General features: G+C 49.9%; 1 protein-coding gene across 1 annotated transcript in view; it reads left to right on the top strand.

The window, feature by feature from the left end:
• The window catches only part of LOC135901919 (uncharacterized), a 391,597-nt gene that overhangs the window by 198,133 nt on the left and 177,607 nt on the right, over window positions 1-15,857 (top strand). Inside the window, exon 2 of the mRNA XM_070525529.1 lies at window positions 3,495-3,570. Coding sequence (XP_070381630.1) covers window positions 3,495-3,570 — 76 coding nt within the window. The remainder of the gene's footprint in view (window positions 1-3,494; window positions 3,571-15,857) is intronic.

Here is a 15,857-nt window from a genome sequence, read left to right as displayed (position 1 = left end):
GTCCGCGGCGTACACTAACCTGACAACTTCGCCTATCCTGCTTAGTGGCAGAGCTACATTTCGGGTCGAAAAGTATGGCGTATCACCAAGGCGATCGGTCAGAAGCTGGTTGCGGTTAGCCTACAGCGTACATATATAGCGCCTTTGGACACTTTTATCATTTCAGCCTTCTTACGTGGGGCTAATATAATCCGGGCGCAACGCGCTGGCTGATACTAAAGATCTCGTATCAAGTGTACAAAGTAACGACGGGAGGCCGCTTTATGCACAGCACGCGTGTATGTCGGTGATGCCGAAACGACGAGTGAAAAATGTGGTCGGCATGCTAATATTTTATGGTGCGCTTAACATTAAGGTCGTGGTTGCGTTTTCCTAGCGGATACGGGCTATAGCGAATTTTTGCATACGCAGCGTTGTGTTGAGACCGCTATACTTTCGACACGGTACGATCGAAGCAGAATGTAACGAATGCGGATAAACCGAACCATTCTGTCTTTCGAAGATGCGAAATTTGCTTAGCGATAGTCAACTCATAACGAGCTGGACATTGGGTATATGGGTGCAGACCGCTTCTTGTGACTTGCTGGCCGGAAGCGCAGCCTTCAGGGAAGTTCTTGTTTATTGTTTGTACAGTTTTCTTTTTCGAATATGTGTGCGAGAACTCTGCGCAGCGCGATCACCTAGCTTTTATAAGAAGCACACCGAAAGCGTACCGAAGTGCAATGAAGTCGCCGTTCTTGAAGTCTGAGAAAGCGTTGGAGGTACAGGAAAAAATGACTAGTTACTACGTGTAGTTTTCTTTTTTCAAAACATAGATTAATTCTTCGCTTTTTTTCCCTTCGCTGGACATAACGCATCTGCATATAATGAGGGCATATCAAAAGTTATTTCACGTTCTTAATGCCCATGGATGCGGTGGAGTAAGGAGTCTTCGGCGGGAAAAGAGAAACGGGAGACCAAATGGCCAGCTGTTAGTCACCCGCGCCAGTGGTTCAAAGAAATCTGCGACAGTGCGAACTGGGAGAAATAGAGTACACGTAGGTATTACTATATTTAATTAGTTAATAACAAACTTAATTTGTTAGCTAATTTATTTATTTATTTATTTATTTTTGCATCGATACAGATGGTGATAACTCTCGCAGCCTTTGGCGTCGTTTGCCATAACAAGGCAACTAATCTGGTTGAAGTTATTATTACGAGCTCTCGACTGTATCACGCCGATGTCGTAAGCTAATTGTACTAATACCTAAGGCTGTTTATTACTAAACGTCTGAGCATTTCTACGCCTACCGAACGAGAATCCTGCCCGTCCATGACGTAACACGAATGCGCCCTACCGAGCGCTCACAGTAAACGCTCCGGTAGTCTAAGCACAGCGGAAGCTCCAAGGCGCTGTAGCCTCGTGTAGTCGTTGAGGTGGTTCTGCTGAGGTGATGATGCAGTTTCCGCTCATGGTTTGTTTTACACGTCCCATTAGCTTGTGACGCCTCGCCGCCTACGAAGTGCAGCTTCAACATGCATTAGCAGTATTGACACGCCCTCTACTGCTTCGCTTGCGATGGCACCAACTAGGAAAACTGCTGCGCTAGGCGGTGCGAAAATCAACAACGTCATTGGGAGAATCTCACTTTGGTCCGGCGAGAGACACGCCAGCCTAAAGCGCACGCTGCGAGCTCTGCCACTCGCATTCCTTATCCTGAGCTCGTGGCAACCGAAGTGGCTTCCCGATACACTACGGAGCCGGACCAAATTGCTCGTACCTTGGCCGAAGCGACTCGGCAGTAGGACGCCGCTCGCCAACAGGATGGCGCGCGCCAAGCACGCAGTCCCCGACAAACAAATCGTGCGCCTTTCGCTGCAGCGGGCCGTGAGGTCATGCAACAGCTTCTGTGACGACATGTTTTATTTTAGTGTTATACCGATTCCTATGAAAGGGGGATCGACCGTATATGTTTATACATCTCCCTCATTTGTTTTCTCTTCCTCAAAACTTCTCCATCTGCCTTGCACCGTTAATTATGCCTTGAAGTCGTATCTAAAATTGTATCAGCGTCTTCCCTACTTTTGTTGTTGTTGTTGTTGTTGTTGTTGTTGTTGTTGTTGTTGTTTTAGTCGTTGTCCTCGTTGTCGTCGTCGTTGTCGTCGTCGTCCTCGTTGACGTGTTCGTCGTCGTTGTCCTCGTTGACGTTGTCGCCACGGCGTGCCCTATTCAGCGTACGTGCGCTATTCCGCGTCGCGCATCAGTAAAAGACACGCTGCTTCTTCTTCGCGTGGACCAGAAAAGCTTCGGAAAGGCAATTTTTATAGCAGTCGCTTGAATTAAGCGCGAATCATTCAGCTTTCCTCAAGGTAAAACGGACGAAAGACCGACCGCGCTCTCACAGCGTTGACGGGACACTGGTCCCTCTACGCCTTTCCCTCCCTCCTTCTCTCTCTCTCTCTCTCTCTCTCGCTCGAGCCGGCCCTGAGATATCGGGGCGCAACGCCGACCGGCGCGATGGATGAGCTCCGCCCAGCGCGAGGCCGGGACAGGGAGCGCTTAGCGTGAGCTATGGCAGCGATTAGGTCACATCCATAAAGCGCCGAAGCTGCGCGTCCGACGTATACCCGCGAGTGGCCCGCGCGTGGTATGGCGTACCCGATCCTAAGAACTAGAGCAGCGCAAAAAAAGGAAAGGAAACCAATTTGAGGAGCTGTGCTTTGTTCTAAACATCATGTATTAACTAGCCCAACGGGAAACTCTGCCGAGGGCATACCGTGCTTAGTCGATGCGCGTACGTTATGCAACTGTTTTATGCGCAATTTTCGGCTATGCCTAGAAGTATACCCTTTACGGAACCTTTTGCTTTCAGTGTGGGAATGGTCGTCGAGGCTGCTTGCGATGGCTGTTGTTGTGAGGAGGTGCTCGAACACGTTTTGTTTGAGGTTTCTCAATTCGGTGTTCAGCGGGGATATCGCTCGCGACTGCGCAAGCTCGCGTTGATAAGAGGCCAGTGTCGACGAGCCATTTTGGGATGCCGACGTGACAAGCTGTCGAAGCAGAGAGCAACGATATCATACGTGCTAAACGAAGTTGTACTCGCGGTTCGCATCTGATGCCCCTCTTTGCGCTCGTTTCTCTCACTCTATACGAAAGCATACGAAAAAAAAAAAAAATTCGCATTTACGAATAATGATTATTCCATCCGAAGACAGAATGAATAGCACACTATCCGATTCGTTATACCAAAGTTTCGAAGGTTCGCACACCCCTGCTTTCAACAAAGTTTCAACGACGTCGACATTACGTACTTGCATCCTTGTTTTTCTGAAACTATGTAGGCCGAGCACCATGAACGCATCGGAGGGAACAGGTTGTGTACAGGTAAAAAATAGAATTCCTTGCGGCTTTATGGAAAGTTATTTTTTAAGTGTGCGCCGAAGTACGTCCCAATGAAATATTGCATCCCAGCAATCCATGAATGCCTGTTCTGTTGTATCCGTTTTTGCAGGGGATGCAGTTGACTGTTCGTGGCGCAAAGAAGTATGTGCCTATCCTGCAGCCAGGCTTCGACTGCAATCGTGCCGGTATGTAACTTAACCTCGACTGTCACAGTGGAAAGTTCACTACAGTGACCTTGGTAATCAACCAGGTATCTTTTTTCAGTGGCTGATGGTTTAGACGCTAGGTGTTGCAATGAGAAGTGCATTTTGACAATGGAAATGTGACGCCTTGCCACCGACGGTACATTCAAAGTACATTCACGTTACATTCACATGCGATGTACATTCACGGTACATCAATCGCAGCCCAGCCACAATGTCTGTTCGCGAAAGCGTAACCAAACGTGTGCTTTCCTTATCGGAAGGACCAACATCCGCACGTGCCACACGTGCAGCGTCTGAGTTGATGCTCGCGCACATTATGTGTGTCTGCTCACGCTGTAGGGAAGGGATGTGCAAAGTGCAGGAAAAATGGGACAGTCGGGATGTGCAGAGTGCTGGATCAATTGGGCAACCGTCCATTAGCAAAACTAAAAGCTCTAGGCCATGTGCGCCCAGAGAACCTCCGCGCACGAGGCTTTATTCGAGCGACATAGCTAAGATTCCTGTGGTCTACGGCTCTTTACGGTAGACTTGAGAGGAAGACAAAAGAATGCAGGTCATCCAGAAGATCCGAGTCTCCAGCCGCGACATAGCTAAGATTCCTGTGGTCTACGGCTCTTTACGGTAGACTTGAGAGGAAGACAAAAGAATGCAGGTCATCCAGAAGATCCGAGTCTCCAGCCGCGACATAGCTAAGATTCCTGTGGTCTACGGCTCTTTACGGTAGACTTGAGAGGAAGACAAAAGAATGCAGGTCATCCAGAAGATCCGAGTCTCCAGCCTACTACAGAGAAATAGCGGCCTAAGAACGCCGCCCTCTACCGCTCTATTTGCCACTTCAACTAACTGTTCGCCCCCCTAGCGGCCGCGGCGAACAGCAACCGATCTAGGTTCAGCCGGAGGTTCACACATTATATATCGTGCGCTGCAACGCTGCTTCGTAGTTTTGAAATCTTCGTGATGCCGCGGAGAAGATGGTACGAATGTAGATAGAATTTTGCTTTGTGCCATTATGGGGGTGTCATCGCGATGTATAAAGGAGATAGGTAATTTCGTTTCGCGAAAAGTAGCAGATAACGCGTGAAGGAGAGCAACATGGATAAGAAACTTGCGTATTGGGAAAAAGGCGACTGACTATATGGTGGTTTGCTCGATACACTTCACTCGGAACGACGTCTTCATTCTCGTTGAGCGGACCATTGCTTTCTTTTGATGCATTTTAAATATGTGGCTGGCATTCCATATCACGGTATGTACTTTGTTTATAGGCAGGCGCTTTAATAATTTAGGGATGTACGCTTAAGCTTCATTTGGTTTGGTCAATTTAGTTTTCTGCCCCGGCATTAGTCTTACTCTAAGCAGCAGGAACATTCTCCTTAATGTGCTTTAGCCAGAAAGCATTGGTAGCAGGAACGATAACTAGCTCGGAAGGTCTGAAGTTGACCACTCCACATGTTGTGACGCGAGGCGAGATATAGTGTAATGTTTTCACAGCCAAAAGTCATTTCGGTTCGTTCACAAGTCGTACATATACACTACATACAGGTGACATTGCTCAAAAGAAAACCGTCGCGAAGTTTCAGAAACGTATTGGAATGAGCTCAGCTTTGTACGATTGGCTGTTATTTACGTCTCGCGTTTCTCCGGGGTTTGAGCATTCCTAACGGGCGGCAAGTGTCTGCTGTTCCAAGCTCGGGCCCTACGTCGGGCTCTTGAGTACTGCGAGCACGAACAAGCGCCTCTCAACGGACGCAGATTAGCTTGCGACACGGATCAGCTAAATATACAGAGAAAGGCGAACCTGGAATCACAAACGGAACTTTCATTTGTTTTTATCCGAGGACAAACAGCATCGTTCTATGACACACTTTAGCGTGGTTCTATGAGTGCGCAATATCGGTATTTACGTTATGAAAGCACCAGGACAGACGTTAGTGCCTATATGTATTGTGGGATGCTATTCTTGGACGAACGGACGGACGGACGAACGGACGGACGGACGGACGGACGGATGGATGGATGGATGGATGGATTAATTCGACAAGTTATTATTAGCAGCACCCAGCAGGCAGTCAGAGTCAGGAAAAATCCGGGAGGCTTTGCAACGAAGGCTTCCCTTTAATAAGTAAAAATAAACGTTAAATGTCGGCAGGAAAAAGAGTGCATTTCCACCATCCGATATTTTCGAAATGGGTCTGAGAGGTGGCACGCGAAATGGTGGCTAATCAATCATTCTCCGAATGACTGTCGTAAGATATACTGTACCCAGGCACTGCGGTATTTATAAGTAAAATATAAGAAAGCGTGCTCAAAGTATGCGGCGCTAGGTTCTCTTCCTGGCGCGCAAGCATACTACACATACTTTCGTTCAGAGGAAAACAGAGAGAGAGAGAGAGAGCGAGAGAGAGAGCAGGGTCATGTTAAAACTGAGTAAAAGGTATTCGCGTCAGTCCTGCATAATCGTCGTAGGAGGCACACCCCTTCTTGGCAGTTCTTGGCAGGAAATAGCACCCAGATAACGCTTGCGCTGTTGCGAACGGGTGTGAGTTGCGCTAATGAGTGCAGCAAAGCGGCGAATTTCTGTATCCCCTCGGATGTGTGAGATCGGAGCGAACCTACTACTTAGTTCGCCTTGGGTGGCAGCCGCAGGGCAATGGGGATGATGGATGCGGTGCATACTTATGCCGTTACGTCCTGCCATGCATGGACAAGAAATAAGCGCTGCGAGAATCCGAAATTCCCGCGAGATCGCTGCGACGTCATGCCGCTAATCACATCAACACGTACAATGCGCTAGCCCGTTTATCGATTGGGGATCCCCCCCTGGAGCTTTGAAAGTCAGCTTGTGCCCGTATTGTAATTGGTTCTGTCTTTTGCGAGGACAGGCGGCAACAGTAGGTAGCCTTATCGTACCGGAAGCGCTCCACCGTCACATATGCCGTGTATGACGGGCTTTACGTTTGCATATACTTGGCTGCAGGGTAATTTGCCCGAGCGATGAGGGATTCTACTAACTAACTAACTAACTAACTAACTAACTAACTAACTAACTAACTAACTAACTAACTAACTAACTAACTAACTAACTAACTAACTAACTAACTAACTAACTAACTAATTAACTAAATAAGTAAGTAAGTAATGCTCCCTAGTGCTACTCGCCTATAAGCTAAACATTTCGACAGAATTGCCTGTCTGGTTGGGAAATTGATTAGAACTTGAGACTGACTCCAACCAAATAACTGAATTTTATTAGCCCGACGTTTCGGAGCCCATTCGGCTTAAAGCGGCACACCGCCACCCCCCGAAGAACAACCCCCTGAAGAAGGAGCCGAATGGGCTCCGAAACGTCGGGCTAATAAAATTCAGTTATTTGGTTGGAGTCAGTCTCAAGTTCTACTCGCCTATAGCATGCGCAGCTGGCAGGCAAGGCAAGGAAAGCAGTAGGAGCAACGCTAGAACAGTGGAGTTCTAGAAAAAAAAATGCTTTTATCGAAAAGTTTCGGAAGTGCAGCGGTATTGCTTATAGATAGCACCAGTCGCCTCGCGCCTGCGAGCTTACGGGGGATATATGCAGGTCACGCCTTGTCCCAGACTTGTCGTTTCAAGCACCGCATGTTGACATGCTTGTTGCACTGCGGATTCCCGGAGTGTGACTGCTTATTCCATGGTGGTGTGCTCGTGTACTACTGACGATGACCTTATTATCGCTGGGAAACGCGCAAATCAGAGTAGCGTAAGGTGGATCGCGAGATTTGTTTTTAACCAACAAATACTCTGCGAAATCTTGATTCGAGCCAGTCATGTTGAAGTGTAATAAGTTGCGTTTAAGTTCAACATTTTCTCCCTTGAGTATATTATGCGGACTATGGGGGGGGGGGGGGGTTAGTCGCTATGGCTTAATTGAAAGCAGTTAGGATCTTTCTTTTTTTATGTTGCTCGAGCTTGTTACCCCTGCCGAAATTTTTTTCTTTGCTTTTGTGCAGCGTCATCGCTAACCTCGTAGAGTTGACCCACAACTCTCGCTAACTGAAACTTATATCCACTAGAACCCCACAATGCCGTACATCGTTGGTGTCCTCTAGTTACGATGTTCAAAACCAACCAGATAAAAACTTTCTCCCTCATAGCTGTGTCGAACAAACGATGGATGACCTCGCGTTTTGACTCCCCGTGTAGGTCGCGTGTCTAGCCGGATGGTCTATGTGGTCTCGTCGCTTGGACGCCTCCGTCGCCGCGCAGACCGTCGTTCCACCGTGCCGCGGGCTCGGCGAAGCTTTCGCTCCGGGTCACAGCCATGAGGCGCGCAGACCACGAACCGTGGCGTGATAGCTCGGGAAAATAAGGGAACAGGGGCCCCGCGCTGGGAGGGAAGGGATTTCGGCTCCGGGAATGTCGCCCGCCGTCGGCGCCGCCGACGTTGTCTCCCCGGCGCCGTATACCACGAACGGGGCTAACGGCTGGCGGTCACGCCAACCGCGCGCACTACACGATGCCGCGGTCACCGTTTGGCGCCGCGTTTCTTTTTCTTTTCCTTTTTGAATCGTCGTCTCTTTTTATCCGCTTCGCATTATACACCTTCGTCTCTTCGTCGACGTCGTTGTTGTTGCGATGGTTATTATTCTTCACTTTCCTGACCGTACGTGTCTTACCTTCATCGCTTAGCTGTTCCCTCGTATAAGTAATGAGCGCTTATCTCTGCCTCTGCGCGCTTTCATACCGAGCACTCCCTCTCCCTCACCCCTCCGGTCCACTCTGTCGTCTCCTCCACCAACTGCCGTGAGCTTGGACCCGCGTATACATATACATGATTTGTCACCCGTTTTTTGTCGTGTTTGCCCATGTTTGCTTGTTCTACTCTGTCACTGCCCATTGTCTTGCTTTGTGCTGGCGTGTTCCAGATTGGGCGAAGGTTGATATAGAGGATACCAGCTTCTTAAGATGAAGCTTTTGCTCGGGCCCAGCTCCGATGCCGCCTTTACACAATGGATGTAAAACGCAGAAACGATTTTCTGAGATACCGAGTGGGTCGATATTAGTGAATTTTGGTGCGTTTGAGAGGTAAAGTTGAATTCTTCTGACCGTTGCTAGCGAAATTTTGATTTAACGCACGGATCTTTTAAAATGAATTCTCGAAAATAGGTAAGTTTGAGCAAACAATAGAAGCACGAAGTTCGAGCGGCTTCTTCCTCCTTGTTCGAGCGGCTTCTTTCCTGGAAGCAAGAGGTATTGGCCGCACAAACCGCTGTAGGGAAACAATGCCGGAAGCCACATCGCTTCCTCAATCAATACGATCAGGTGCATTCGAACGGCTCCGCGCCATTTGATAATAACGGAACGAAAGGATGCAGTTTGGCTGGAATTGGTAGCCTAATTACAGCTGAAGCCATCGGGGGGTGAACCAGATGCGAGCACGCTTTGCTGCCCTATACTCGGTGGGAACGGCGTTCAGAGATGAAAAGGCAGTGAACACATGAAGGTTCGTTCATGAGGCAGATGCGCATATGCCGCGTTTACATGAATGCGACAGTGGCGCATTGCATCGCATGTCCGGCGCATTGCATCGCATGTCCGGCGCATTGCATCGCATGTCCGGCGCATCGCATCGACGTAAACGGCGGTAAGGCGCAATGTGTAAGAAGGTATAGGTCGAGAGAGAAAGCAGACTCACGCGGTGAATGTAAGTGCTGGCTTATTGCATCGACGGAGAGGGAAAGTGAGACGGCTGCCGGCGTTCTATTGCTCTCCTCCGCTCACCGGCGAAACGCACTCGAGAGAACCAATGCCCGTATTCACAATTGTTCGTAAACGCGGATGTCGGCAAACGTGTCTGCATATAATTGGCAAACCATAAAATTGACGACCAATGGGAAGCGGCAGTTAGGAACGAAAAGCTTCGTGAATACGCGGGGGCTATAGCGCCAGACTGTCTTACCGTGACGCGCTAAGGATGCTATCCGCGAATGTCGTATTCACGTGAAGCCGGTTATGCAGACCGCAGTCGATGACTGCCGGTTTAAAGAACGGTTGCAATGCCCATGGCGCTTTCTTGTGTCGAGAAACATGTGGCGGCGTTACAAGAACCGTTGTCAACGATGATGTTGTTTTTGAGTCAAAGTTATCCAACGCGGTTTGGAGTTCAAGAGGGTAGCATGGTCTCGATGGGGACAGAGGATTTCGCCGAGCTGCCACTTTCCTTGTTTGCCAGGTTGGAAATGAATAGCATGGCATGGAGAGTGAAGCACGTGTCATTGGTACTGATAATAAATGAGGAAAGCTGACAATGTCTGGCGGCATGGTGAGAGGTGACAGTAATCGTGACGTCAAAGTGTTGATGGTAGAAGGTGTAGGGAGGGGAAAGCGAATAACTTTGGAGGCAAATGCAGAAGGATGCTGCCATCGGGTGTTCCAAGCCGATATGTTCACGAAGAAAAGGTTGCACTGCCAGCCGTTGCTAGTGGATTCTGGAAAATGGGGACAACATGTGTGTGTGTGTGGGGGGGGGGGGGGGGGGGGGGGAGGTCGCTGGGGGTGTCGTTCGCAATAACGCCTTAGCCCAAATAAGGCATTAACGTGCGCCGCAGTAAAGTACATTTTGTTCTATCGAAGGAGGGGATACTGAACGCTTTTGTTGTCTTTTTCTGCTGTACTTGATGGCGTTTAGGTATAAGTACGGTCACGCCACTTTCCCCACAACATACTTCTATAAATCGCGAAAAGTGGGGGGTGGGGTGAAATCACCCCTGGACGAGCGATGTGGCTAATGAAGGCGAAGAGAAGCCGTGCGTGTCGCACACCTGACCATCGCTGTCACGACCACGCGCTCGGTCGCGCGTGTGTGCTTGTGTAGTCAAACGAGCACGCGCGCCGATTGCCGCGTGAGCTTTACGCACGCAGGCTACCGCACGAACCGCGTCTCGCCTACATAGGGGAGAACCCTTAAGGTCAGTGCCGGTGTGGAGAAACGTTTCACGTTGGTGTGAAAAACGTAGATGCGAGAGCCACCGCTTCGTGGAGGTGAATATTTGTGGCCCGCTTCTGCTCGTTCAGTTGGTGCCCCTGTTACTCCAGGAGCGTTCGAAGGCACCTATTCTGCTCACTGCGTTGATTTATTTTTATGGTTAGTCTGGCGGATGAGCCGCAAGGCATGTGTAGTAAAGAAAGAAGCAAAAGGGACGTCAAATAAATGAATGCAGCCCTGTATGATGGAGGTACTGAGTGAGTGGGTTTGCGAATTCGTTGTCAGTTATCGAACGATCCAGTATAGAACCCTGAAGCATTATTAAGCTTGCCCTCTCTGAGCATATTTTGCCCCTTGCTACCAGCAGGGCAAAGCCACAGGTGATGTGTCCGCCGTATGCGCAGGAGGTCGCCGGTCACTTAGCACCCGCTAATTTGTACATTTATCGGACACGGTCTTTTGTAGATCCCCGAGCCCAGGTAATTAACAGAAGATGTCGGGGCGACAGTGACCCGTAGATATCGGAAAAGGTGAAAGTCTGGAACGGGGAGCTGGGGCAGAAACGCTTTTGAAGAAGTTGAAGGCTGGGGTAAGCAGGGTAGAGCCGAAGAAAAAAAGAGTGGCCTATAGTGGTCCCCTACATACATGAAGTCACGCACAGCCTGAAAAAAAGTGGCTAGCGGGTATAATGTACCGGTGGTCTCCTCCGCTCCCCAAAAGCTTGCCCAGCTAAGCCGTCGCATAACTTGCGAAAGCCAAATGCTCGGCTGTCAGAAGAAGCATGGCCAGCGTTACGTAAAGCGTGCCACAATCGTCGTATATGAAATTCATCTGTCCTGCGGGAAATCCTACATTGGACAGACGGGGTGTTGTGTGAACGACCGGCTTAGGGAGCATGCAAAAGGTATAACAAATATAAGGAAGTTGAGCGACTTGTGGATCACCGCAGGGCTTGCACCGATTGTTTTCCATGGTTCCGCGATGCGAGGATTTTGGGTAGAGGCAGGCATCAGACATCGCGTGAAACATTGGAAGCCTTCTACATCAAGAAAGCGGGTCCGAGCTGTGTTAGTGACACATCGGTTTTTCTTTACGAGGCTGAGCTGCAGTTTCTATCGCGCCTACTCTGATATTACTTTTTACTCCTTGTTGCCTTGTACGCGTGCGCGGTCTTTTGGAGGGCTATATTGTCGAGTGCTTTCACCCTCATTAAACAGCTGAAGTAGCGCCCGTGGTGTGGTCGTCCTTCTTGTGTGTGTTGTTTTTGGCGCAAAATGGTTTTAGTATGCAAGTTCCTCGTAAGTGCGAAAATTCCTTCCGGCAATTCAGTTGCAGGGAACAAAAAGAAAAAAACTTCGAAAAACAAGAAAAGGTATCAACTGCCTGTATGAACGGCAGTCAGGGCCACGTCTCTTTCATAGAGTCCTTCATAGTTTTCCAGCTAACACGTAGCCATGCTTGTGAAAGCTAGGAGCCATTTTTCCTCGTTGGAAAGGCTACCTTTGGCGGATGGTCCTTCGCGGTTGCGCGTTATATATTAATAAGCATACGACCGTGTCCAATCAGCTTTGCCTGGAACGAGCGCGCAGCTATAGGAAATGGACTTGGCACTCTTTCTCCAGCCATTCCGGAGAGATCTTCGCGATGGCGCAACCGCAAGAAGAGGGGAGCATCCTATTACATTATACGCTACACGTGTCAAACACCCGTGTCGCGGGCGCTCGCTGTGACCACGACAGTGTCGCGTGATTTCTACGCTGATCGAGAGACAGAATATACATATAAATGTATATAGAAGTGCCGGTTGCCAGACGGAAGCTATAGGGACGCGTTTAGCGCCTGACGAATCTCATTTGGAAGTCATTGCGGTAAGCACTTTGTTCCTGTCACCGGTGACCGAAAGGTCGTCATTGTGCCTATTTGCGGCCGAACGTTTTCCACGCCAGCGGCGGTGCGTGTAGTGCAAATCCGAAACGAGTTGTTCGCGTGTGCATAGCGCGTGTGCATCGATATATACCGGTGGTCATCGCAACTGAGCGCCCCCCCCCCCTTCCCCCCGGAAATAGGCTGAGCGCGGTCCCCGAATGACAACAGCTGCCCTGGGAAGCAGGCTGCCTGCCAAGCGCGGTCGAACGACGGTCCGCGCGGTGATCAACCAAGCGCGAGGCATTTCGCTGCGCTACGTCGCTTGTAGGCACACAGGTGTTGCTTGCGGAGGCCCCTAACTGTCAGGCCCGGTATGCTGGTTGGTTTGTTGGTTGGCTCGCTGGCTGCGCTGGCGTGTGGCGCAGCTTGTAAGCGACAGTGTCGATTACGCTGTGGGCAGCTCGTTACGGGTCGGTAAGAGCGTCCTTTTGTTTGTGCGCCTGCCTTTTCTAATTTACGTGCAGCCTTGAACGGTGGCGTGCATTGTTCCTCTCCATTGTATAGCTTCCTTCTTTTCCTTTATTTTTTTTTTATTGGGTCGTGGTTTCTTCCCACTTTGCCGACTGTTCGATCACTGCCACGAATGTACCGTGGCTGTCGGCGTTTTATGCGCCTCGTCCATGCTACGGGAATCGAGGGATCACAATTGGCGGCAATTGTACTGCGACGTCTGCTTGGCTCCTGCAGTGCTCTCGCTTCCGAGGCAGCGGTGGCATTGTTGCTTAAGACATCGTTGTGTTTATTTTTATTTCCTTAAAACGGGATTTTTAACCATAATATAATTAAACGTGCGTGCAGCGTGCCATCTTTAGAGAATACGGGCCCCGGCGCTGGTATTTTTTACAGGAGCTTAATGGATCGCCGCGCACTTCAAATTCTCGCATCAGCGTCATCGCCATCATACTCACCACAGACTAGTCTACCGAACGACAAAACCCCATGCAGTGATCTATAATTGACTCTGTTATCTCTTATGTTTAGCACTGCATTTCTAGACAGACAGACAGACAATGAACTTTATTCGATCCTGAGGAGCTTCAGCGGAGGCCCCTATCGGGGACCCGCGGAAGCCGCTGGCCGCGTCCAAGTCGGGGCAGGAATACCGTGATGTTCCGCCCTTTCTCGGGCCCTCTGGATTGCCGCTAGTTGTGTCTGGAGCGATGGGCTCCGGAGTGCCTCTTCCCAGTCGGCTTCGCTGGAGAGAGGGCCGTTAGGTAACGCGGGGCATTGCCAGAGCATGTGCGCTAAGGAACAATAGATCTCATTACAGTCCGGACAGCTCGAATCGACGTCTGTGTAGATACAGCTGAGAAAGCCCAGCGAAGGGAATGAGCCCGTCTGGAGCATTCTAAGTAAAACTGTCTGAGACCTGTCCAACTTCGGGTGAGGAAGAGGATAAGCCCTTCTGCTAAGCCGATAGTGAGATGTTATCTCGTGAAAAGTAAGGAGCGGATCGTTCTGCTGGATTTCATCCTGTCCCCATAAGGCCTCCATGCCGCCGCTCTGATTTCCATGTGTAGAAAATTTTAATGTTAGATGTAGGGAGGGGAAACTTTTTCGGAGGTGAGCATTGGACGGGCGCTGTTGTTTTACTTATAACTTCAATACGACCACGACCGTGGTAGTTTGCGTCACGTTGCTCTGGAAAAAGTTATATCGCCGAACTTTGGCGTGTTGATTGGCTGTGTGTGTTCGGACGTCATTCAGGGGTAGTCGAGACAATCGCCATGCGGTGAGGTGCGCGCAAGGCATGGGCAGGAGCTGTGGTGAGCGCGCCCCGAGTGTACGCAGCTGTTCAGAGCTGTATAGACTAGATCAGCAGAAAGACGTAATGCGCGAAGATTGTTACGCATGATCTCAGGTAGCTATTCCGGACTTTGCCGAATTCCCGGCATATACGTTGAATTTTGGGCCAATCAGAGACGGCGCATGGCCCGCTCGGTGACCGAATCGAAACTGAAAAGATGGGCGAATTTCACGACATGGGGGAATCTGAAGGCGTCCTGGAATGGGTACCTTTGATGTGACTTTGGAGTCCAGCAACCGAGCTCTGCACAATGGCGCTCATTGTGGGGTGTCGATGTTGGGTAGCCGCGCCGCGATGGCGGTCTCTAACAGACTTAGATAAATTAGTTGATTGCTGGCTTGATGGAACATGGTTATAACGGCACGTTTTGAGGACAGGACACAAAGAATCACGGAGGAGTCGTCACGAGGAGTCACGGAGGAGTCGTCCGGCTCGTTATTCGTGCATTTTTTCTCTGACGGACGTACAATGAATGTTGTGCCGCTGGTGCTTTATTTCGGTGTTCATCGAACCCGCGTGGCACTGCGCAGTTTGCCGAAGGAGGATGTCACACTCTAGGGTCAAAGGTAAACTTTGATCCTAGAAAGGTAAATGGAATTGTATTAGCCATTGTGGTACACGCCGAGAGCCGTGTACCATGTTATGTTCGTTGATGCCATACGTTTGCGCGCCAAGTTTGTGTCGCAGCGCCATTTCGGTGAAATAGCGTCGCCCGCACAAACGCGAAACCGTATATGTGTCTCACGCGTGCATAGTGATGCTGACGCTGTTTCTTTTTTAACCTTTGTGGCCTGTATTCGAAAATTCCCTAATGTGCGTGGCATGACATCAGTATACTGCATGATGTCGTGTTCAGCGCAGGCGCGCGTATTGGATCGGTCTTGCGCTGAGCCTTTGCCCACATGCCTTGACTGTCGCACTGTGTTTTATCTGTGTAAATAAATACGCACGTTTATTGACGATATGTCACTGGTTCCTTCTCTGCGCCGTATCGACGAACCCGGCCGTAGCGCCCTCTGTGCGTCGCGCCTGACCGCGGTTGCAGGGTAACCCAGCATATTGACTGTATCAGTTAATGTTTGCCTGGTACATGGTAAGCGCACGTGCGTTGGACCCTGCGCCAAAAATTTTTCACCCGCCATGGTTGCTTAGTGGCTGTGGTGTTGGGCTGCTAAGCACGAGGTCGCGGGATCGAATCCTGGCCACGGCGGCCGCATTTCGATGGGGGCGAAATGCGAAAACACCCGTGTACTTAGCTTTAGGCGCACGTTAACGAACCTCAGGTGGTCGAAATTTCCGGAGTCCCCCACTACGGCGTGCCTCATAATGAGGGAATGGTTTTGGCACGTAAAACCCCATAATTTAATTTAATTTTTTTTAAACTGGCTTTTTGCCTGTGCCAGGACGTGCGCCGAAAGGTGAAGTGGCTGTAACACCACTGTCGTTAGCTGAGTGTAATACCGCACACGAAGAGCGCGCCAGACTGCACTGAACAAAGATGCAGCGCGAGAGATGGGATAGCTAAGAAGAAGTCTGCGCAACTTGTTGCGCGAAATAAAATTATTAACGTGCAAT

This window comes from Dermacentor albipictus, chromosome 9 (assembly GCF_038994185.2).
Source record: "Dermacentor albipictus isolate Rhodes 1998 colony chromosome 9, USDA_Dalb.pri_finalv2, whole genome shotgun sequence".
In the NCBI taxonomy this organism is placed as follows: Eukaryota; Metazoa; Arthropoda; class Arachnida; order Ixodida; family Ixodidae; genus Dermacentor; species Dermacentor albipictus.
Note: the sequence above shows the minus strand (reverse complement) of the source record. Positions and strands in the feature narration are given on the sequence as shown.